Source organism: Schistocerca gregaria, chromosome 6 (genome assembly GCF_023897955.1).
Source record: "Schistocerca gregaria isolate iqSchGreg1 chromosome 6, iqSchGreg1.2, whole genome shotgun sequence".
In the NCBI taxonomy this organism is placed as follows: domain Eukaryota; kingdom Metazoa; phylum Arthropoda; class Insecta; order Orthoptera; family Acrididae; genus Schistocerca; species Schistocerca gregaria.
Window position 1 is genome coordinate 141,185,899 of NC_064925.1, and position 25,296 is coordinate 141,211,194.

The window sequence follows — 25,296 nt, forward strand, 5'->3', positions numbered from 1 at the left end:
AAATTGCTCTGAGCACTATGGGACTCAACTGCTGTGGTCATTAGTCCCCTAGAACGTAGAACTGCTTAAACCTAGCTAACCTAAGGACATCACACACATCCATGCTCGAGGCAGGATTCGAACCTGCGACTGTAGCAGTCCCACGGTTCCGGACTGCGCGCCTAGAAACGCGAGACCACCGCGGCCGGCTACATGCAAAATTTAGTGTGCTCTTAATGCCCATATAAACACATAAAGCATAACTATCACACAGATAATTACTTCTCATGTTGGTACTGAGAACAAGCAGACGAGACTGAAACAAGGCACTGATACGAAAATCTAGCACAACGAAACTTACTGTATGGTGCAAACAAAAAGGAAATTCATTGAAATTTGGTATCAAAATTCCATGTGATTTGTCGTTTGAAAGTTTTCTGATCTCCACGTAAGACATATTGTCATCAGTATTCGAAAACGTCAAGTTGGATGTAACAGTAGCATATTTTAAGAAGTGATGTGCAGTTTCACATGTATAGCACTTAAATTAGAACCAAGTGAATGTAGATATTTTGTATTGATATATGCAGATAATTTGAATCTGTAGAGCACACCAAAATACATTACAAGAAGTAAAAAAGGTATTTGTTGCAATATAGAAATTAAAATTTTAAAGATGGTCGCAAATGAAGTGAAGGACAATGAGTGACACAGGAAGAAATAATCCATAGAACATTTAAAAGAAACATTCATACAACATGAATCATTAGACACTCTTAATTTGTGCCGCTCATATTGAGTTTGCTACGTTTCTTACTGCAATGTTCCACTAACTAGTTCCATTTCACTAGACGGTCTTAACTGAAAATGGATCCATTGGCCTTCCTTCTTAAGTGAACTTGGTGTTGCCATCACACTGTTAAAGAATATTTTGTATTAATGAATGGTTGCCTTCTCTGCAGCCTACAGGGTCAAATCTCAGATACGTTCGTCCCTGTGAACTGATCTTTGGAAGAGTTTTATACCATACTAAATGGAAACTGAGGTATCTACCGAACGTGTTGCGCATTATACAGTAGCTATTAACTGCGTTAACCTTTCACCACCTCATTGCACAAACTATCCATAGAACTGTTTGTCAGAAATTCTGTAAAAATTACTGTACAGGTATCTAACAATGTTTGGACAATATGGATAGTGCATTTGTGAATTTCTGACCACTTTTAAAATGTTACGAGACTCAAGAATTGTCTCTATATTTAGTTCCTGAACGGGTGTAACACAGGCATAAGAAGGAAGTTTTTGATAGTACATTGGCGCTGTAAAATTTTTCAGTGTTAAGAGTTATCCTGAAGTTGCTGGTTCTCATGCATCTTCACAATTTCTAGCAATAGAAAGAGTATCTTGAAAGTCATTTTACGGCTGGTCATTGACTACTTTCAACCTAAGTATCGAACGTATTTTGATTATCAAGTGTTCACAAAATCTATACACTTCCGACTAAATAGTTGCAAACTAAATAGGCACTACAAGAACCTGCCGACGTTTATTGTAATTACTGCTGTCCCATTCCACTCTATCCACAATGCTTCCACATTAATTGTTTACAGGTACAAATTCTGTGTACATTTAGGCCGGACCTTTCTCTGCACGAGTAGTAAGTATCATATCCATACTACGCAGAAATGCACATAACAATATGATGATAGTTATCATGGTGGAACGGAAGTAAAAATTAACTCTAAAGAATTGTGACATTTCTTCATCTAATTATGTTTGCTAGGCATCTCTTACAACGTCCAGTGCATGCCGCTGTAACATTACTCTAAGGTTTTATAGAAGTCATGTCAATAATACACCATAATTTTAATCATTTCGAAATTTACAGATTACTAATGCTTCAAACACATGGAGGGTAGCGTATTTCTTGGTCACAAATCGAAAGACGACTGGCTTGTATTTGCTGCTGTTTGGGAACTTGTCCTGAGCCTACAGTTGATGACGTAACTATCGGCGTTCGCTGGCCACGGTGCTGAGCGCCTTCTGCGTCGCCTGGCGCGCAGCTGCGAAGGAGCTGGCCCTGCCCAGGTAGCCCTTGGCCCTGGCCTTTGCCGCCGCCTCCCGAGCCGCCTTCTCCTCCTGCAAAGCAACGGAACACCCAACAACTCCTTCAGTCATATCTCCAAATTAGCTCAGATAAGCATCAAACGTAGACATGTGACAGCACTAAGGAAACGGCAGCACAAACAAAACCAATCCGTATTCTAACGCCTGAAGGGCATTGACGGACAACGGGCATTGCTTCTCAGACTGGGGCAGCAAGGATGCAGGGGAACAGGATAACTGATAATGTTATGAGTTAACATATTTCTAAAAGGTTATGCTGTTTGCGCGCATTAATAGCGTAGCCTTTTATCTTACTACTCACAATTTCATACATTTCTATATTCAAACAAACACAACTATTTTGTCAATTTTAAAAACTGGTTCAGAAATATCACCTTGCCCCATCAGAAGGGAAGGTGAATTTGACTACGGGGCAGAAAAATGAAATTCAAAATTTGAATATTTTTTTATTCTTATGGCGTGTAAAATAATTAAATAAACATTAATACGCCTTTATTATGTGGTTAGTACTTCTTTAAATGATTATTATTTGAATTGAAGGTGGAGGGGAAGAAAGGAAAGGATAGGGAAGAAACTAATGACATCAGCTACATCGAGACTTTATGAGGAATGAGCAGTGATGAGTGGTAATGTCTGCCAGATCGGGAGTTGAACCCAGGATTTCCTGCTTACTAGGCAGTTGGCGTTAACCGCTGTCCCATCGGGACCTATTGTTTATCGCACTTGTGCCACCTATCTTGTATGCTCCCCAGTCGTCTCACACGCTCAACCACTGCCACCTTTCCGCAGCCCCTGTCAACGTCGTCCATGCTCGTTAATTTAAGATTCCCACTGGAATTCGAACATAAATCTGTACCCGCTCAATTAAATATTACACACATCTAAATTTTCTGTATGTCGTATTAAAAGAGAGACTCAGCCTGCAGGCTTCTCTTTAATATGCCAGCACCTATGACAATTCGAGAAGAAAGACAGTAATATTATATGTATGATTTTGCACACTTTGTAAGGACAGTGCAGCATCAAACGCACATAATGGATAACGCCAAACGCCTAACTCCTAACGCTTAAAAACTAATGGTTAATGCAGAAAGCCTAACACATGAGGCCTAACGCACTACACCAAACGCCTAACTCAAGACATTCTTTGTAAGCACACCATCGTATAATGACCTTTCATTGCTATAAATGCTAAACAAACGCCGCAGCGTCATAACATAAGGACGTTTTGATTGTTTTCTGTAAGTATACCCATCTCCCGTCACTGTTCGCTGTAACCTTAACTGATTGTTTTTTCTCCTATTACGCTCATATTTCCTTTCTAAGATATATGTAAACATATGATTATAAATGACTAACACGTGGCACAGTGAGAAATTTTAAGAAAATGCACCGATAATACACCAACATAAGCAGCAAAGCATGATAATTTAGTTAAACATTATAAAAATAAGACATAAACAGATGCGCGCTGGCTGCTAGTTAATGCATCGCCTAAGGGGATACTTGTCTGCACAAGGCTGCTACAGTAGGTAGGTTCTTCCCGGAAGAGTGTGACGTTGATATCAGCAAAGATCACCCTACAGTGGACAGTACACAATCGACTATCTACCTTTTCGGAATAGTATTCCGAATCTTGATGGCTGGAAATTGAATGATGGCATTCTGTTCATGGTGAATTGTATGGCGACACGTCATCTTGGTGTGTCTGGCAGTGGGTAGCTGTGCGATGTGGAAAACTAGTCGAAACTAGGTAGTACAGGAATAGCGACTCCCTCTTCTTGTCTCCACGACAGCTCATCTAAGAACGAAGAGCTCACCTATACTCGTATATCAAGATACTGATGTGTATGTGATCAAAGCACCCCCAACTCCATACTTATTGAGAAAAATTCAGACTTCATGGGTATCATGATGTAAGTATATCATGTATGGTAAAGGACGGTGTTTCAACAATATCAGTATAATACGGTCTTCTGAGACTAAGATAAACACAACTGTTTTAAAGCAATATTATGTGACGTCTCTATGAGGAATTCCACCTTCTACTGTAATGTACCATACTGTAAGTTGATTGCTGGACCAACACGTAGATCTGTTCTTGCTCATATAGTACAATGCTTCCTGCAACATAAGCCACGATCTAGACGTAATAGAGACGTATTCTTCTTGACTGGCAGAATCATCTACAAAAATACTGGTTTTAGCTTTTCGTGGCCACAAGTCACCTACGAGTTTAACAAACCACTTATCATGTGTAGGGCAGGCTGCACAGCTGCATTTTGTCGTCCGTACGTTGCTTTCTGCTAGAGATAAGTGAATTCCAACGAATGGAAATGTTTCCTACTTTTCAAACACAATATATGTTCCGAAATCTTAAGAACAACTCTCCAGGCTTTTTACAATGATACTGTTGAGCCCATTTCCATAGAATCAAGCTATGTAGAATACTGATGGTGGAGACTGTGTTGGTGACTACTCCAACCATCATCTTGTTACATAAAAACTGTAGAACGGCACCATACATTATATTGAGCACAGACTGTAGTGAATTCCGACGTAAAAGATTTGCTTCAGTTGCTCTATAAGTTTCATAGGGTGACTTCATATAAAAAGACAGCTAATATTATACATAAGTAGATACGGACCTTTTTCTGATGTAGCTATCACTTCACTGTGTGAGAATGTAAAAGACGTGTGGCGGTCTTGGTTTTTAGTGTTTACAGACAATTCATTGACTCGACTGTTGTCTACGTCACATACTCCAGTTTTCTTTTCTTGACTTTGAGGTGCTATATTTACAGTTTTCCTGCCTTAGGGCATTATTACTCCAGAACACATTGCAGAACACTACAGAATGACTGGCATTTTTCTATATGCAGAGAAGCTTCCCACTGGAATATGACAGTAGACTGCTACGGAGTGCTTCTGAATTACTGTTGCAATGTGGTATTCTACCAGCTTTGTTGAACTCTGCAAATGGTTGTTATCGTTAGAACTTTCCTTGCAGCACATATGCACTGGGATAGAATACCACAGCATTCGGAATTCTATATAGGATACAATAGAACCTTACAGCAGGGAACAACATGGATTGTCAGTTTTGACCTCGTGAGAGACTCATTGTGTTAAATACCGTTAACGACTATTTACTGTGTACTCTAATCTGTGTCAATTGTTTCCATGTGTCGTCAGTTAACGAATAATTTACAGAACAGGCTCTGTGTGGTGTTTCGCAACGTTTGTATACTAGTTTACAGGTAAATTATTAACTATATTCTCTCTGTAGACAGATATTAAGCTACCCTGACTCCCACGAATACGGCACAGAAGTGTCACATTAAAGCAGGAGGATAAATTATTCTCCACTCAGTTCCACAAAAACCATGGAACTTTCCATTTAATTATTCCGTTATTTTATTGTCCACAATCATTTAGCGTAAGACGTCATTATTTTAAAAACAGTACATGTGGGATTGCTATATTTTTCTGTCTGACAAAACGAAGTGGAGAGTAATGTTCGCTTGGAAGTGACATCTCGCATTAAAATGCCACCAACGGTTATACCACACGACAAGCCAGCTGGGTTGACTGTTTAACATGGATGATTTCAAGTTGTACAGTAAATCTTGTGTAATATATTTGTATGTCAAATCACAAGATCAGGAGCGAGCAAAGATATTGGCAACCACATTACAGATTTTATAAAGTGTACAGACATGAGACTATAAACTATTTTCACGTCTTCCTTGGGTAAAGAACATGGCTAGAGATAACTACAGAATTTTCGTAGAGGTCTAGCATATTACGAGATGCATGAACTTTAATGAATTAACAGAGAATTTAGATGCGGCAATATTTAATTTTTGGTGCTTGATTGTGATTGCAAAGTGTGAGATGTATCACAGTAAACGGTAAGTAATTTAATTTGTTTCACATCTCTTATTGTTACCGTCTTTGGTAGTGTTTCTCACGAGTATGCTTTTATAAACAGTTTATGTCGTTTTGCGGTTTAAGTGACCTGTCGTAATTTTTCTGATACATCAAGATTAGGCCTAATTAGTTACAATTCGCATGCCTGTTTGCTTATGTGCTTGCCTATTTCCTTTGCTATTCCTAAAATCGAAAATATTATTCCTTCCTTCCCTAATAAGAGAATTGTGTTGTGCATGTTTGTGTAGTTGATTAAAGTTACTTTTTTTTCTTTTTCTTTTTTTTACGATCCACAGTTTCTCGTTTCCAAAAATGGAGCTGCACAGGTTGTATACTTATTTCACATGTTTAGATACTACTACAAAGCAAGCATTACATTTTCTGATGCATTTTCAAATATTGTGACGTTATAGATATCGCTAGATAATTTATATGAGCCTTATAACGTTTTATCTTGTACTTAACCTCAACTAGGTCTTAGGTAACTGATGTAAACTTCACACTTTGTACTCATGTTTTAACATTATGGCATTATAAATGTGGAAAATAATATACGAAGTTCAGTCTATAAAGATATTATGGAACCTTTCCACCAAAGTTTGAATTGCAAAATTAGTCCAAAGTTGTAATTGTACATATCCTCCAGTACGCCTATGTCATTTGTAATAGGAATAACTGGCAATTTCATCGAATATATATTTTCTACTGAAGAACTCATGCACCATTTTTGACGCTCCTAAAATGATGCTTGAGAACAATTATATTTAATTTAATTTGATTGTGTAACTTGACTTGCATCAAGTGTAAGCCTAATTAGTTACATTTAACATGCCAGTTTGCTTATGTTCTTGCCTGCTTACTTTGCTATTTTAGCTAACACTTCTTTTTCTGCGGGTAGTTTTACAACACTGGTTCCTTGTGCCATATCCTAAAGTGTCAGCTTTTATTAGGCATGGAAAACTAGCACTGGAGTACATGAAACTTCCTGGCAGATTAAAACTGTGTGCCCGACCGAGACTCGAACTCGGGACCTTTGCCTTTCGCGGGCAAGTGCTCTACCAACTGAGCTACCGAAGCACGACTCACGTCCGGTACTCACAGCTGCAGAGTGAAAATCTCATTCTGGAGACTGGAGTACATACTTTTGTGACTGTGTGTATATGTGTAAATTAACATATGACAACTGCACTTTCTTTACACTTAGGGCTTATTTTAGCAGATATTCTAGAATACTGCGGCACTTGAGGATCATCACTGATGTGGAGAATTGTTGGAAGGAATAATGTAGCATTTGATAAGCACGATGGATGTGGAACATGATTAATTTACGATCCATTTGTGTCGGAAACCATGTGTTCTACTTCGAAACAAAGAAATGTCGTTTTTACCAGTGCTGACATTGTTTTCTACAGTTCAGCCGTACGTTGGTGACAGTGAGGAATCATGGTACAACAAAAAAAAAAAAAAAAGGTTCAAATGGCTCTGAGCACTACGGGACTCAACTGCTGTGGTCATTAGTCCCCTAGAACTTAGAACTACTTAAACCTAACTAACCTAAGGACATCACACAGATCCATGCCCGAGGCAGGATTCGAACCTGCGACCGTAGCAGTCGCACGGTCCCGGACTGCGCGCCTATAACCGCGAGACCACCGCGGCCGGCGGTATAACAAACAAACAATGTGTATTTACTGTGGGGCTGCCATCTCTGATGGAAGTTGGAAACTCACATCTGTGTGTTCCTAATTCGTTATTTAAATTTTATAAGCAGTTGTTGGTTTTTCATTATTTACAATATGGTTATCTACTCCTTTCAATATTCCATGGCGAATGATAGATAACAGCAACTAAATGTTAGTAATGTGACTGATGAGCCAGTCCTTAAACGAATTTTAGGAAGTCAGTAATGAAACATTGTTGCCAAAATTTTCAGTATTTTAGGCAGTCAGATGCTTCATTGCATCTGACGATTAAGTCGGCGTTATATATTAAATTATTCTACAGACACAGCCAGATCGAAGCTTCTCTACTCCATTGTAAGCAATTGGCTACCTAGGTGAGGGGGCGGCGTGGCATCTGATTTCCCGATGCATGTGGCAGTACGTTATACCCAGAATGACCTAGGAGATATGGAAGGGTTGAAACATGTCATTGAAATGTGGTATGTGCTATTGCATTAGGAAGATATTCTTTCCAGGATGATAAGGAAGTATTGAAGCTGACATCAACGAAAGTCGTCCAATGATATTCCTGCCAGAAAAATGCAGTGATCCACTATTACCATAATGTTAATACGTAGTGACAGGAAGTAACACTAAGTATAGTTTCTGTACTACAGCAGCAGTTGATGACAAACTCAAATCTCAGTTGAAACTTCCTGGCAGATTAAAATTGTATGCTCGACTGAGACTAATTAACTAGTCACCCGAAATCGATGAAACTGGCGTTGCTTCTCGACGTAATCGCCCTGCAGACGTACACATTTTTCACAATGCTGACGCCATGATTCCATGGCAGCGGCGAAGGCTTCTTTAGGAGTCTGTATTGACCACTGGAAAATCGCTGAGGCAATAGCAGCACGGCTGCTGAATTTGCGGCCACGGAGAGTGTCTTTCATTGTTGGAAAAAGCCAAATGTCACTAGGAGCCAGGTCAGGTGAGTAGGGAGCAGGAGGAATCACTTCAAAGTTGTTATCACGAAGAAACTGTTGCGTAACGTTAGCTCGATGTGCGGGTGCGTTGTCTTGGTGAAACAGCACACGCGCAGCCCTTCCCGGACGTTTTTGTTGCAGTGTTGTTCTTCAAAACATTTTCGTAGGATGCACCTGTTACCGTAGTGCCCTTTGGAACGCAATGGGTAAGGATGACGCCCTCGCTGTCCCAGAACATGGACACCACCATTTTTTCAGCACTGGCGGTTACTCGAAATTTTTTTTTGGTGGCGGTGAATGTGTGTGCTTCCATTGAGCTGACTGGCGCTTTGTTTCTTTAATTGAAAAATGGTATCCACATCTCATCCATTCTCACAACCGACGAAAAGAAAGTCCCATTCATGCTGTCGTTGCGCGTCAACATTGCTCGGCAACATGCCACACGAGCAGCCATGTGGTTGTCTGTCAGCATTCGTGGCACCCACCTGGATGACACTTTCGCATTTTCAGATCGTCATGCAGAACCCACAGAAATGCCAACTCTGGAGGCGATCTGTTCAACAGTCATTCGTCGATCCCCCAAAGCAATTCTCTCCACTTTCTCGATCATGTCGTCAGACCGGCTTGTGCGAGCCCGAGGTTGTTTCAGTTTATTGTCACACGATTTTCTACTTTCATTAAACTGTCGCACCCACGAACGCACTTTCGACACATCCATAACTTCATCACCATATGTCTCCTTCAACTGTCAATGAATTTCAATTTGGAAAACGAATGATTGCACGCTGTTCAAGTAAGGAAAACGTCGCCATTTTAAGTATTTAAAACAGTTCTCATTCTCGCCGCTGGCGGTAAAATTCCATCTGCCGTACGGTGCTGCCATCTCTGGGACGGATTGACAATGAACGCGGCCGCATTTTAAAACAATTCGCATGTTTCTATTTCTTTCCAGACCGGAGGAAAAAAATTGGAGGCCTTAGAACTTGAATGTACCTCGTATTTTCATAAAATTGCAACTCCACAACTCTCATTGTAGACTTTATTGTTTCTCGTCGTATACTCAAGGCCGCTTGTAGGTTTTAAAATGGAGTGAGCAATTTTCTTCGACCTTGTACTGAACTGAGGTGAATGTTTCATTGGACTCGTAAAATGTACTATGCCTTCACCAACAACAATGGACAAAACGTTCAATGCTAACAGGAATATGATTAGTATCTGATGTATTTAGAAATGTCGGATGATACCATAGCACATAATCCAAACAGTGACTTTGTGGCGTACGATAGGAAGAGAATATTATGAGGAACTGTATGCAAACTTAGAAATTCAGGAGCTTATGCAAGGTTTTAGGTCACCTTTGAACTATATTCATCTGCGTTGCACTATATGAAAAAAATATTTTACATCCCTATGTAATGCAGACTTGACAGATGGATGCCACGGGAGAGCTCCCTTGCAAGATGTGGTAACGGTAGAAACGGTAGGTCATCTAGCTCAGTGACTTGGAACGTTCACAAGTGATGGCATTTACCTGAGTGACAAATGCATTAGTGACATTTCAACCCATCTGAAAGCTGCCCAGGTGTACTGTTAGGGATGTGACTGACGTCGAAACCCGAAGAAGAATCACTGCTAACAAGGAGAGGATGCCTACTCGTCATCACCGAATTCGTCCAAATGCATAGTGGTGAGACAAGAAAGTGCCCCAATTGGAAACTCCAGATGGCCAATATTTAGGAAATAAAAAGAATTTTGATACGGATCTGTCACCATGTGCACCTTATCAGTAGTCCCTGTGACAGAGCGTTTAGGAAGAGGTGTTTGGCACAACGGTAAGAGCTCATATTCGCAATGAAGAGGTCGCAATTTCGACTCCGCTTGGTATCAAATATTGCTGTGCTCCTGGGCAATGCGTTCACTATTGACATCACAATTAACAATATCATATAGGTTATTTTATTAATTTATGTAACCACAAAAAGTATGCCTGTACTTGTTGTGCTTATATAAATTAATAAAGTAACCTATATGATGTTAATTGTAATGAAGTATTGAACACATTGCCAAGAAGCACAAAAATGTTTGCCACTGGGTGGAGTCGCAACTGCGACCTCTTCATTGTGAATCTGAGCTCTTACCAGTGAGCCAAACACCACTTCCTAAACGCCCTTTCACAGGGACAAGTGATACGGTGCACATGGTGACAGATGGAGTTTCCACTGGGCGCACTTTCTTGTCTCACCACGCCCTACATGGACCATGAATTTGGACGAATTCGATAATGACGAGTAGGCTTCCTCTCCTTGTAAGCCAAGAACAGGCAGACATCATGTAGTGAGTGACACGGACCTCCGAACATAGCGTGAAGTAACAGAACGAATCACTCTTGAGTTCCAAAGTGTCACTAGCAGTCATGGTAGAACAACGATCGTATATGGGGTGTTAAAAGCAATTGGGTACAATGGTCAAGCAGTTCTTCATAAGCTATACATTTCTGTAGTCAGTTCTAAGCGACGCTTGGGGTGGCATAAACAGCGACACCACTAGAAAGTGAGTTCCTCTAAACTCAGTGGCGATCCGATAGAATGGTGTCTGTTTGTCGATTGCCTGGAGAACGTTGCTTGCCGTTATGTGTAGGACCAGCAGTGAAGTATGGAGGAGGTGATGTTATGGTACAGGGGTATTTTACGAGGTTAGTTTATGGTCACCTTACTGCGCTTAAGAAAACTCTGCATACAGAAGGATATGAACACATTTTACAGAAACATTTCGGAGACGATGATTGTTTATGTCAACGTAAAGTGCACACTGTCATACACCAGCATCTGTGTGATAATGGTTTCTGGACTGAGCTCGCAAGAGCCCCGACCTGAAGCTAATGGAACGACTCTGGTACGACATAGATTGTCTGTTTCACTGCAGACCAGAGAATCCAACACCAGTGTCTTCTCTGGTTTTGGCTCTTGAGGAATAATGTGCTGCCATTCCTCCACAGACATTCAGACACTTCATTGAAAGTGTCCCCTGTAGAATCCAGTTCGTCTTAAAGGAGAAAGGTGGACACACCCGATATCAGACAGAGCACGTATATTATCTCCAAGCTCAATTACAGTGCACTGTGGGCGGAAGTTCGTATCAGTGTGAGTAATTTTTTGTCCCATTCCATTCTCGTATTTATCAACAGAAAAAATAAGTGTCTTTGCTCCTCCTGTTCTCTCTTGTCTCATTCTTATGGTAACCATGTATGAGGAACGAAAGATGGGAAACGAAAGATGGGAAACGAAAGATGGCGGCATTACTGTCACAGAGTCCTTCTCAAATAACGGTTCCGTAAATTTGTTCCACAGGCTTTCGTAAGAACGGCGTCCACTTCCTTCCAAGGATTTCCATTTTAGTTCCCTGAATAACTGTGTTAAACTTCTGTGTTGGCCACATCGACAGCCTTTAGGGAAATATCATTTGTTATATGTAAGTAGTGTGTTGTAAATTAGTTGACAGTATATATTAAAATTTTTATGATATACGTCCTTTGGCCCGAGGAGCTAGGACAGAGTCACAATCGTTCTTATTACTGTTTCATTTATTTCTTTACTCTTGATGCTGCACAGCCATTATATTACAGAACAGCAACATATCAAGGAAATCCGCAACATCTTATAACAATGGCTCCTATTTTATAAGCTACCGACATTGGCCGCACAGGGTACGTACTGGTGTAAATTGTGAAAGACGGAGACGGCGGTTGCCGCCTAGCTAGCGTACAGTTAGGATCTCCCCTCTATTTCTGAACGTAATTTAGTTTTTGTAGGGTATTAATTAATCCTAGTATCGCACGCGGTATTGTGTGTAATGTTTCGTAAAAACGCAGTTATTTTTTAGGTTCGCACCCTATTAAATCGATATAAATAATGTAAATTGTGTTCACCATGGAGACAACAACCTTCACTAATCATCCAGATCCTTAAACTTAAATTTATAGTGATGAGCGTTTTCAAATAAATTCGATTGTTTGTATTCTCGCGGGTAGTACTAACTACAATTCTAGCACGGAGTTGTTGTTGTTGTGGTCTTCAGTCCAGAGACTGGTTTGATGCACCTTTCCATGCTACTCTATCCTGTGCAAGCTTCTTCATCTCCCATTACTTACTGCAACCTACATCCTTCTGAATCTGCATAGTGTATTCATCTATTGGTCTCCCTCTACGATTTTTACCCTCCACGCTGCCCTCCAATGCTAAATTTGTGATCCCTTGATGCCTCAGAACATGCCCTACCAACCGGTCCCTTCTTCTTGTCAAGTTGTGCCACAAACTCCTCTTCTCCCCAATTCTACTCAATACCTCCTCATTAGTTATGTGATCTACCGGTTTCATCTTAAGCTTCTTCTGTAGCACCACATTTCGAAAGCTTCTGTTCTCTTCTTGTCCAAACTATTTATCGTCCATGTTTCACTTCCATACATGGCTACACTCCATACAAATACTTTCAGAAACGGCTTCCTGACACTTAAATCTATACTCGATATTAACAAATTCCTCTTCTTCAGAAACGCTTTCCTTGCCATTGCCAGTCTACATTTTATATTCTCTCTACTTCGACGATCATCAGTTATATTGCTCCCCAAATAGCAAAACTCCCTTACTACTTTAAGTGTCTCATTTCCTAATCTAATTCCCTCAGCATCACCCGACTTAATTCGACCACGTTCCATTATCCTCGTTTTGCTTTTGTTGATGTTCATCTTATATCCTCCTTTCAAGACACTGTCCATTCCGTTCAACTGCTCTTCCAAATCCTTTGCTGCCTCTGATAGAGTTACAAATGTCATCGGCGAACCTCAAAGTTTTTATTTCTTCTCCCATGATTTTAATACCTACTCCGAATTTTTCTTTTGTTTCCTTTATTGCTTGCTCAATATGCAGATTGAATAACATTGGGGACAGGCTACAACCCTGTCTCACTCCCTTCCCAACCGCTGCTTCCCTTTCATACCCTTCGACTCTTATAACTGCCATCTGGTTTCTGTACAAATTGTAAATAGCCTTTGCTCCCTGTATTTTACCCCTGCCACCTTTATAATTTGGAAGAGAGTATTCCAGTCAACATTGTCAAAGGCTTTCTTTAAGTCTACAAATGCTAGAAACGTAGTGTCAGCGTTGCCTCACGAGTTCCAACATTGCTGCAGAATGCAAACTGATCTTCCCCGAGGTCGGCTTCTACTAGTTTTTCCATTCGTCTGTAAAGAATTCGTGTTAGTATTTGGCAGCTGTGACTTATTAAACTGATTGTTCGGTAATTTTCACATCTGTCAACACCTGCTTTCTTTGGGATTGGAATTTTTATATTCTTCTTGAAGTCTGAGGGTATTTCGCCTGTCTCATACATCTTGCTGACCAGCTGGTAGAGTTTTGTCAGGACTGGCTCTCCCAAGGCCGTCAGTAGTTCCAATGGAATGTTGTCTACTCCGGAGGCCTTGTTTCGACTTAGGTCTTTCAGTGCTCTGTCAAACTCTACACGCAGTATCGTATCTCATATTTCATCTTCATCTACATACTCTTACAATTCCATAATATTGTCCTCAAGTACATCGCCCTTGTATAGGCCCTCTATATACTCCTTCCACCTTTCTGCTTTCTCTTCTTTGCTTAGAACTGGGTTTCCATCTCAGCTCTTGATGTTCATACAAGTGGTTCTCTTATCTCCAAGGGTCTCTTTAATTTTCCTGTAGGCAGTATCTACCTTACCCCTAGTGAGATAAGCCTCTACATCCTTACATTTGTCCTCTAGCCATCCCTGCTTAGCCATTTTGCACTTCCTGTCGATCTCATTTTTGAGACGTTTGTATTCCTTTTTGCCTATTTCATTCACTGCATTTTTATATTTTCTCCTTTCATCAATTAAATTCAATATTTCTTCTGTTACCCAAGGATTTCTACAAGACCTTGTCTTTTTACCTACTTTATCCTCTGCTGCCTTCACTACTTCATCCCTCAAAGCTACGCATTCTTCTTCTACTGTATTTCTTTCCCCATTCCTCTCAATTGCTCCCTTATGCTCTCCCTGAAACTCTGTACAACCTCCAGCTCTTTTAGTTTATCCATGTCCCATCTCCTTAAATTTCCATCTATTTGCAGTTTCTTCAGTTTTAATCTACAGGTCATAACCAATAGATTGTGGTCAGAGTCCACATCTGCCCCTGGAAATGTCTTACAATTTAAAACCAGGTTCCTAAATCTCTGTCTTACCATTATATAATCTAATTGATACCTTTCAGTATCTCCAGGGTTCTTCCATGTATACAACCTTCTTTCATTACTCTTGAACCAAGTGTTAGCTATGATTAATTTATGCTCTGTGCAAAATTCTGCCAGACGGCTTCCTCTTTCATTTCTTATCCCCAATCCATGTTCACCTACTATGTTTACTTCTCTTCCTTTTTCTAATCTCGAATTCCTGTCACCCATGACTATTAAATTTTCATCTCCCTTCACTATCTGAATAATTTCTTTTATCTGATCATACATTTCTTCAATTTCTTCGTCATCTGCAGAGGTAGTTGGCATATAAACTTGTACCACTGTAGTAGGTGTGGGCTTCGTATCTATCTTGGTCACAATAATGTGTTCACTATGCTGTTTGTAGTAGCTTACCCGCAATCGTATTTTCCTATTCATTATTAAACCTACTCCTGCATTACCCCTATTTGATTGTGTGTTTATAACCCTGTAGTCACCTGACCAGAAGTCTTGTTCCTCCTGCCACCGAACTTCACTAATTCCCACTATATCTAATTTTAACCTATTCATTTCCCTTTTTAAATTTTCTGACCTACCTGCCCGATTAAGGGATCTGACATTCCAAGCTCCAATCCGTAGAACGCCAGTTTCCTTTCTCCTGATAACGACATCCTCTTGAGTAGTCCCCGCCCGGAGTCCGAATGGGGGACTATTTTACCTCCGGAATATTTTACCCACGAGGACGCCATCATCATTTAATCATACAGTAAAGCTGCATGCCCTCGGGAAAAATTACGGCCGTAGTTTCCCCTTGCTTTCAGGCGTTCGCAGTACCAGCACAGCAAGAAACCATTTACTACAGACGGTAGCTTGCAGGGGCGGAAGGACATGTCAAAGCGACGGTAACCTACCTACTCAGGTAGACTTTTACCACCACCAGTACTGGAAGGTTACATTGCACTGTTACCATTGTTGATTTCAATGCCCTAATGCGGCTAACGTCACTGTAAGCCTTTGAACTGAGGCTGCCTACCTTGGCGTGCCTCCAGCGCGAAGCCAGCTTGGCCCGCTCTGTGGCGCGGCCGAAATGTGCCGCCTCCGCCTTGGACTGCCGTATCTTGACGCGCTCTTCCGGCGTCACCGACTTGTCCTGTAGCGACGGCACCTCGGAGCCGCTCTCGGACATCTTCTTCTTCTTCGCCTCCGATGTCTCCTCCAGCGGCTGCGGCGCCTTCCGAGGCTGGGCCAGCATTATGATCCGCTGGCTCGGTTCCCGAAGCTTCCTGCACCAAATCCCTCAGCTGTACTTCCTGTAGCTACTTTAGCCAATACTTCCAGGATAGTGGTGTACTGTGTGCTAGCAAGATGGACATTTTTTTAGAGTGAATAATCAGGTGAGGGCTATGAAAGGGAAGCAGTGGTTGGGAAGGGAGTGAGACAGGGTTGTAGCCTATCCTAGATGTTATTCAATCTGAATATTGAGCAAGCAGTAAAGGAAACAAAAAGTCGGAGTAGGAATTAAAATCCATGGAGAAGAAATAAAAACCTTGAGGTTTGCCGATGACATTGTAATTCTGGAACAGCAGCTGAACGGAATGGACAGTGCCTTGAAAGGGGGATATGAGATGAACATCAACAAAAGCAAAACGTGGATAATGGAATGTAGTCGAATTAAATCGGGTGATGCTGCGGGAATTAGATTAGGATGGCTCAAAAATGGCTCTGAGCACTATGGGACTGAACTGCTGTCCCATAGAACTTAAACCTACTTAAACCTAACTAACCTAAGGACATCACACACATTCATGCCCGAGGCAGGATTCGAACCTGCGACCGTAGCAGCCGCAAGGTTCCAGACTGCATTAGATTAGGAAATGAGACGCTTAAAGTAATAAATGAGTTTTGCTATTTGGGGAGAAAAATAACTGATGATGGTCGAAGCAGAGAGGATATAAAATGTAGACTGGCAATGGCAAAATGGCTCTGAACACTATGGGACTCAAATGATGTGGTCATTAGTCCCCTAGAACTTAGAACTACTTAAACCTAACTAACCTAAGGACATCACACACACCCATGCCCGAGGCAGCGCGGCCCCGGACTGGAGCGCCTAGAACCGCACGGCCACCGCGGCCGGCGGCAATGGCAAGGAAAGCGTTTCTGAAGAAGAGGAATTTGTTAACATCGAGTATAGATTTAAGTGTCAGGAAGTCGTATGTGAAAGTATTTGTATGGAGTGTAGCCATGTATGGAAGTGAAACGTGGACGATAAGTAGTTTAGACAAGAATAGAAGCTTTCGAAATGTGGTGTTACAGAAGAATGCTGAAGATTAGATGGGTAGATCATATAACTAATGAGGAGGTATTGAATAGGATTGGGGAGAAGAGAAGTTTGTGGTACTACTTGACTACAAGAAGGGATCGGTTGGTAGGACATGTTCTGAGGCAACGAGGGATCACCAATTTAGTATTGGAGAAGAGCGTGAAGGGTGAAAATCGTAGAGGGAGACCAAGAGATGAATACAATAAGCAGATTCAGAAGGATGTAGGTTGCTGTAAGTACTGGGAGATGAAAAAGCTTGCACAGGATAGAGTAGCATGGAGAGCTGCATCAAACCAGTCTCTGGACCGAGAACCACAAAAACAACAATCAGGTGAGAGGGCTGATTGTTATTAAAGTTCGATCAGTCATCGAAGAGAAACCACAGTGAAAGTCGAAATTTTTTTTTGAAACAGTTAGCTACACATTCTAGCTATTTCTCCATCACAGTCTATCATACACTGAGGTGGCAAAAGTCATGGGACAGCGATATGAAAATATACAGAATGCGGTAGTATCGCGTGTCAAGATATAAAATAATAGTGCGTTGGCGCAGCTGTCATTTGAAACCAGCTGGTACCTGTGAAAAGGTGTCCGAAGTAATTATGGTCGCAGGATGGGAATTAACAGAGTTTGAACGCGGGATGGTTGTTGGAGCTAAACGCATGGTACATTCCGCTTCGTAATTCAGTATTTGGGGATCCAGAGTCTCAAGAGTGTACTGAGAATACCAGATTTCAGTGTCCGACGGCCTTCATTTAACGCCCGAGAGCAGCAGCGTTTGCGTAGTGTTGTCAGTGCTGACAGAGAAGCAACTTTCGATTAGATAACCGCAGAAATCAATGTGGAACGTACGACGAATGTATCCGTTTCAATAGTGCAGCCAAATTTAGTGTAGGCTATGGCAGCAGGCGGCCGAAGCTAATAGCTCCACATCGCCAGCAGCGCCTCTCGTGGACTCGTGACCATATCGATTGGATCTTGGACGGCTGGAAAGCTGTGGCCTCGTCACTGAGTCCAGATTTCGGTTTGTAAGAGGTGACGCTTGGGTTCGAGGTTGGCGCAAATCCCACGAAGCAATGGATCCAGCAGTTTTTCAACACGGCACTGTGCAAGCTGGTGCTGGCTCCATAATGGTGTCGGCTGTGTTTATACGGAATGGACTGAGTCCTCTTGCCGGTCGGCGTGGCCGTGCGGTTCTAGGCGCTACAGTCTGTAACCGAGCGACCGCTACGGTCGCGGGTTCGAATCCTGCCTCGGGCATGGATGTGTGTGATGTCCTTAGGTTAGTTAGGTTTCATTAGTTCTAAGTTCTAGGCGACTGATGACCTCAGACGTTAAGTCGCATTGTGCTCAGAACCATTCGAACCATTTGAGTCCTCTTATCCAACTGAACCGATCATTGTTTTGGTGATCTTCAGCTGTTTGGAGACCATTTGCATTCATCAGTAGACTTCATGTTCGTAAAAAACGATGTCACCGTGCCACAATTGTTCACGATTCGTTTGAAGAACTTTCTGGACTGTTTTAGCGAGTCATTTGGACATCCACATGGCCCGACATGAATTCCACTGAACATTTATGAGACATAATGGGGAGATCAATTCGTGCACAGAATCCTTTACCGGGAACAATATCGCAGTAAAGGGCGGCATAGAGACACATGGTTCAATTTTTCGACGGGCACTTTCAACGACTTGTTGAGTCCATGCTACGTCGAGTTGCTGCATTATGCCGGGCGAAAGGTGGTCCAACAGGATATTAGGTGGTATCCCACAACTTTTTGTCACCTCAGTGTATGCTTGTACATTTGCGACATTCACTGCTGTGGAAGAGTTATCGTCTAACATATGGAACGACACTAGCGCCCCTAGCGGCGGAAAGCTTGCCGTATGGCTAACGCTGGTTCTGAATTATTTTTCTGCATAATTAACGAAATAATTATTACATGTTGGGTTCATTGTGTTAGGAAGTTATCAGGAGACACGAATGACCGTGAATTAAATTTGAAAACAACCGAGTCTCACTATGCAGTAACATCAGGTACATCTTATTCGTGAAGGTATACTTCTCAGTGCGTGTATAATTGCAGCATACTCTGCTAAAAATAAAACAATATAAACTCATATTTCATGCAGGTAAAGCACATAATTCCGTGGTTGTCTGTGCTTATCTGATCGACACTTTCCTTGACGCATAAAAATTTTGTGTATAGTGTATTGACTCGCAACACTTTTCACGACCACACAAAAATCTATGTAAATATACTTACTTTCGCTTCAAAACCAAATGTGTTGAAGATTGTTGCCGTTTCTGTCTCAAATGTAACAACAATAGCGGAATCGGTGTGTTCGGTGGTGGCAAACGGTTCCCTTTTTTTTCATTTTTTTTTTTTTGACGTTTTCCTATTACGTGTGTGAGGTTTTCTCATCAGCTACAGCCCAAGTTTCCTGCGTTCCACATTCACTGATATGACTGTAGTTTGGTGAAAAAGCATCGTGTTTTCTGAGTAGATCCACGTCTTTCTGCAAAAGATCAGGTCTTGTGCTGGCGACTAGAAATTTTTATTCTTAAAAGAAATTGACATTATTCAGTAAATATCGGTGGGTTACAAGAGAATCGTACTGATGCTGTCCAATTTCTTAGGAAACTGAACAAAGACAAATGTTATGTCAGTTTCTAGTTAGTGCCGGTTTTCACGGCACTAAGTACTCTCCATTTTGTAAAAACTGTGTTACAATCAATGTAAACAATAGTATTCTTAGTCATCCGATATAGTGTTCATAAATGTGACTTTCTGTCGGCTTTGAGCGCTGCTGTCACATTGTACGACAAAAACGAACAACGGTTTCTGACTATGTGTGTTAGACTGTGTCTCTACATAGTCGCCGCTGTTCCGACTTAGACATTTATCGTACCTCCATATCAACTTATTGCCACTACGGAGTGTCGTTATTGCCCCTGCAGTGTGTGGCCGAGGATTGTTCTGAAGAAGGAAATGCTGGCAGTTGCGTTATGTGGACAGCTTGAAATCAGGTGAAGTCTCTCAGCAGGCACTCCCACTTGGCTAGAGACACTATATTCTAGGCACTTTTGTGTGCTCACCATACGTTCATAAGTGAAAAGAGCGACATGACGCTGTCGATGGACATATAATTAGAGACACTGCCCAATACATTTTTGCAAAACGATTTTCACCTCGGTTCCGATTTCGCACTGTGTCGGACGTTAATAAACGAACAGCCCATGTTCATTACACTGGTGAACCAAACAATTATCGCTACCTGCTAAATAGCAACTTGACTCAGTTGCGGAATGCAATATGCAGCAGTTCTGCATGGCATGGAATCGGCAAGTCCTAGATAGGCTTCAAATGGTTCAAATGGCTCTGAGCACTATGGGACTCAACTGCTGTGGTCATTAGTCCCCTAGAACTTAGAACTACTTAAACCTAACTAACCTAAGGACATCACACACATCCATGCCCGAGACAGGATTCGAACCTGCGACCGTAGCAGTCGCACGGTTCCGGACTGCGCGCCTAGAACCGCGAGACCACCGCTGCCGGCAGACAGGCTTCCACAGGTATGTGACACCAGATGTTATCACACAAGTGACGCAATTGCGGAGCTTTGCGAGCACGGAGTTAGTGCTCAATAAGTGTCTCAGATGTATTACATCAGTTTCAGATCAGATGAAGTTGGTGATCGAGACATCAACGTGAGTTAACTATCATCTTAGTCAAAACACCGTAGCACGATTCTGGACGTGTGGCTCGGTCGGTTATCCTAATGGAAGATGCCATCGCCTTTAGTGAAACCACCTAACATGAAAGGATGCAGATTATCTACAATAATATTTTTGGAAATTTGTAGGAAGTTCCTATTGGACCAAACTGCTGAGTTCATCGGTCCCTAGGCTTACACACTATTTAATCTAACTTAAACTAACTTAAGCTTAGGACAACACACACACCCATGCCCGAGGGTGGACTCGAACCTCCGAGGGGGGCGGGAGGGCGGGGGGGGGGGGGGGGGGGGAAGGGGAGTCGCGCGAACCGTGGCAAGGCAACGCAGGCCGCACCACTACCCAGCGCAGCTACAATAAAATTCACGTCGTCCTTACCTGCCACTGTGCATTAGATTACTTCCATACATCGCACAGAAGGTCAGGTAAATGTCAAGCAAGGCATAATACTGCTCCCAGTGACCTGTGTCTGTGGCACAGTCGAGGTTTCGAGCAGCTGTTCTCCTGGATGGCGCCGTATCTGGGCTCTACTTGGTGTAACAAAAAACGCAATTCATTCGACCAGGCGAAACGATGTCATTGATCCACGATCCTATATCGATGATCCTGTGCTCTCAGTAGTCGTAATTGAAGATGTCATTGATTCAAAATGGGAATCCCATGTTCAACAGTGTGCTCCGAAACAGTTGTGCATGTATTTTGTCGTCATATATGACACACATCGCTACCTATTCTGCTTTACAAAGTTTGCAAAGCCACAGAGCCCCATGTTCTGTGATGAGGTGTTGACGTCCAACACCTTGTCAATCACTCAGACCTGTGACGCCATCAGGGGAAATTCAGTCTCGCAGTGAGCAGTGGCCACGACGTTTTGGCCCAACGGTGTATAAAGCGCCATCTACTAACATATTTAAGACACGTATCGTTTAGGAGTATGCTGAGTAATCCGATGTTTCTCTCCATCTGGCTTACTTAGCAGCAAGTTCCTGCTTAGTGTTATCTTCTGCTGCTTTTTTCAGTTTCGCACAACTACTCGCCAACTGACTAAATCATGTGCTAGACAATTACTTGATTACGCTCCGTTTAATTCTGTATCTTGTAAACTGAAGCATAAGACATAAAATATTACACGTCTGCTTCAGATTGCTCTGCTAAGCAAGTAGTTGGGCACCTGTGAGAGAACGGCAACAATGGAGACATTATTCTCCTTATGTGGACGAGAGATGCTTTAACATAATCTAATTTGTGATGCATAACTATGATGTGACCATAATTTATCATCAAAAATTGTCGCCTCCTCCCCAATCCTGTAGTCCGACCATAATCACGCGATCTGGCAGCACCATCATACTTCTGGGTAGAGTAGTCATGAGACTATTCGAACGCATACTCCATAGGTCGTTTGATTAACATTATGAAGCGTCTGCAGCAGCAACATCAAATCCAGTTGGTAATCGCAATTTCGTTTTAGCAATTTGCAATAGACTATCCTGCCCAATGCAGTTTTCCGCAGGCACGCTAACGTATGATTCGATTTACAGTTTCGGGGCAATTAGTAGCTATTTTACTGATGTTCTCCCATATTTTAGCGTCGTCATACTAAGTCAAATGTAAACATGAGACTTTAAATGTTCATCAGATAATACATTACAACAAATACAATGATATCTCTCGTGATACAATTACCACCTTATGTATATTACAAAATTCATAAATACCCCACGTTAAATAATTAGCACAGTGCAACAAATACACGCATCCTACATACCAAATTTACATTTCACTATAAGGAACACTTCCTTGGATTACTAGTGTATTAGAAATGATGACACCACTATCAGGTGGCCTGAGACGAGTATAACACCGTTATAGTACTGCCAACTTGTAAATAACGGCGGGAATCCCCTGTGAAGACATTTGTACATAGGCATTAACCTACCCACCCACACCCTGTGTGTGTGTGTGTGTGTGTGTGTGTGTGTGTGTGTGTGTGTGTGTGTGTGAGTGTGCATGAGACAGGAAATCACAAAATGACACTAATTTACTGGGGTCAAGATTGGAAAAATAATTATGCACTTTATTTCAAGTAAGTAGATTTAGGAAGACCTCTCCCACTGTCCAGATCACATTGCGTTTGGATCGTTCTGGCTGATGACTTCTGCACCTACCACATAGCAGCCATTTGCAACAGAATCAATCAGCCACCATTGGTGCCACCACCTTCGCTGCCACACCTGCCAGAGTTGCCAACAGTACATGCATCTGTTCACTGGCAGCGTCACCGGGAACAGATGTGTCTTTGTTCTAGAAACCAGACCGCCAGCCCAAGTCAGCAGTCTTAAACAGATACTAATACTGGGAGACAATACATAAAAACCAACTAACAACACAATGTTAACTTACGTGCGATTTTGTGATGTTTAGTCTGCATACGTTACCTGATCAAAAGTATCTGGACATACAGCAGTGGATATTAAAATGTTATGTGTATACAGCTGGGATAGCATGCCTTATTTAGAAAGAAAATTTCGACTGACAAGGCTGAGACTTGTAAAATTTGATATTTTCCCATCGAATCAACTGTTCGAAAAGATTTCGGGCTTGCAGCCGGTCATTTTAAACTTCATTGCACGATATTTCGGCTGGACAACTGCCAGCGATCTTCATGTGAGCCGAACGAGGACTGACACTCCGTCTTATACAGGGTATTACAAAAAGGTACGGCCAAACTTTCAGGAAACATTCCTCACACACAAATAAAGAAAAGATGTTATGTGGACATGTGTCCGGAAACGCTTAATTTCCATGTTAGAGCTCATTTTAGATTCGTCCACCTACGGTCAATGGAGCATGTTATCATGATTTCATACGGGATACTCTACCTGTGCTGCTAGAACATGTGCCTTTACAAGTACAACCCAACATGTGGTTCATGCACGATGGAGCTCCTGCACATTTCAGTCGAAGTATTCGTACGCTTCTCAACAACAGATTCGGTGAGCGATGGATTGGTAGAGGCGGACCAATTGCATGGCCTCCACGTTCTCCTGACCTCAACCCCTCTTGAGTTTCATTTATGGGGGCATTTGAAAGCTCTTGTCTACGCAACCCCGGTACCCAATGCAGAGACTCTTCCTGCTCGTATTATGGACGGCTGTGATGCAATACGCCATTCTCCAGGGCTGCATCAGCGCATCAGGGATTCCATGCGACGCAGGGTGGATGCATGTATCCTCGCTAACGGAGAATATTTTGAATATTTCCTGTAACAAAGTGTTTGAAGTCACTCTGGTACGTTCTGTTGCTGTGTGTTTCCATTCCACGATTAATGTGATTTGAAGAGAAGTAATAAAATGAGCTCTAACATGGAAAGTAAGCGTTTCTGGACACATGTCCACATAACATATTTTCTTTCTTTGTGTGTGAGGAATGTTTCCTGAAAGTTTGGTCATACCTTTTTGTAACACCCTGTATCGTGCGCTGATATTACTGCAGCACATGCATTGCAGTCGCGGAGACAGAAGGACCACACTGCCCAGCGACAGCAAATTGCTCGAAGCAAAGACGCCAGAAGACTTCGATAGCTGCGGCCAGCGACAATACTGACGGTAGCTGAGTCTTGCAGTTCCACCAGCGAGGGCGCTGTCGTTGGGTGGTGTGGTTCTTCTGTCTCCGCAACTGCACGGCAGTACCATCAGCGCACTATATAAGACACAGTGGAGAACGCCTTCCCTGCCTGGATCTCCGCTCCCCCTACCTTTTACAAATCCCTTCAGATCCTAGAACGCCATGCTCTTCACCTCGCCTATCGCATCCGTCTCCCCTCCCCCACGCGGATCCTGTTCGACTTTATCCCCTTCCCCAACCTCCTCCTTTCCTCGAACAGATACGGATCCTCTACACCCCCCGTAAACTCGATCCTCCTCACCCACTGGTCTCACCCATCCTCTCCAGCCACCGTCCGCTGCCGCGCCTAGACTTCCACGTCCCACCTGTTCTCCATCTCTCCAGTCTCCATACCTTCTCCCAATGTGGCTTTCGCCAGCTCCCCCTCCCTGATGGTGCCCGCCTCCCCTCCATCTACCCCTTCTACCAACTTTGATCCTCCCTCCCTCTTCCTGTGTTTGTGCCTATGGGCACCCTCTCTCCCTTCTCTCTCCCTTCTCTCCCCCTTCCCTCCCTCTTCCCTTTCTCCCCACTCCTCCCCCTACCCCCGTACCTCCATTCCTCCTCCCATCTCCTCTGCCATTGGCATCTTTGCTCTCTCCCTCCCCCTTCTTCCCCTCTTGGCATGTCCCCATACT

At 42.4% G+C, this 25,296-nt stretch overlaps 1 protein-coding gene across 6 annotated transcripts in view; it reads right to left on the reverse strand.

Annotated features, from left to right (window-relative positions):
* Positions 1-1,826: 1,826 nt before the first annotated feature.
* The window catches only part of LOC126278426 (uncharacterized), a 140,424-nt gene continuing 116,954 nt past the window's right edge, over positions 1,827-25,296 (reverse strand). For 5 of the 6 annotated variants that reach the window (XM_049978540.1, XM_049978536.1, XM_049978537.1 and 2 more), the window contains exons 9-10: positions 15,959-16,208; positions 1,827-2,118 (exon numbers count right to left, since the gene is read on the reverse strand). In XM_049978540.1, the coding sequence (XP_049834497.1) occupies positions 1,987-2,118; positions 15,959-16,208 (382 nt within the window). In that variant the 3' untranslated portion in view covers positions 1,827-1,986. The remainder of the gene's footprint in view (positions 2,119-15,958; positions 16,209-25,296) is intronic. The other variant, XM_049978542.1, reaches the window with a different exon arrangement.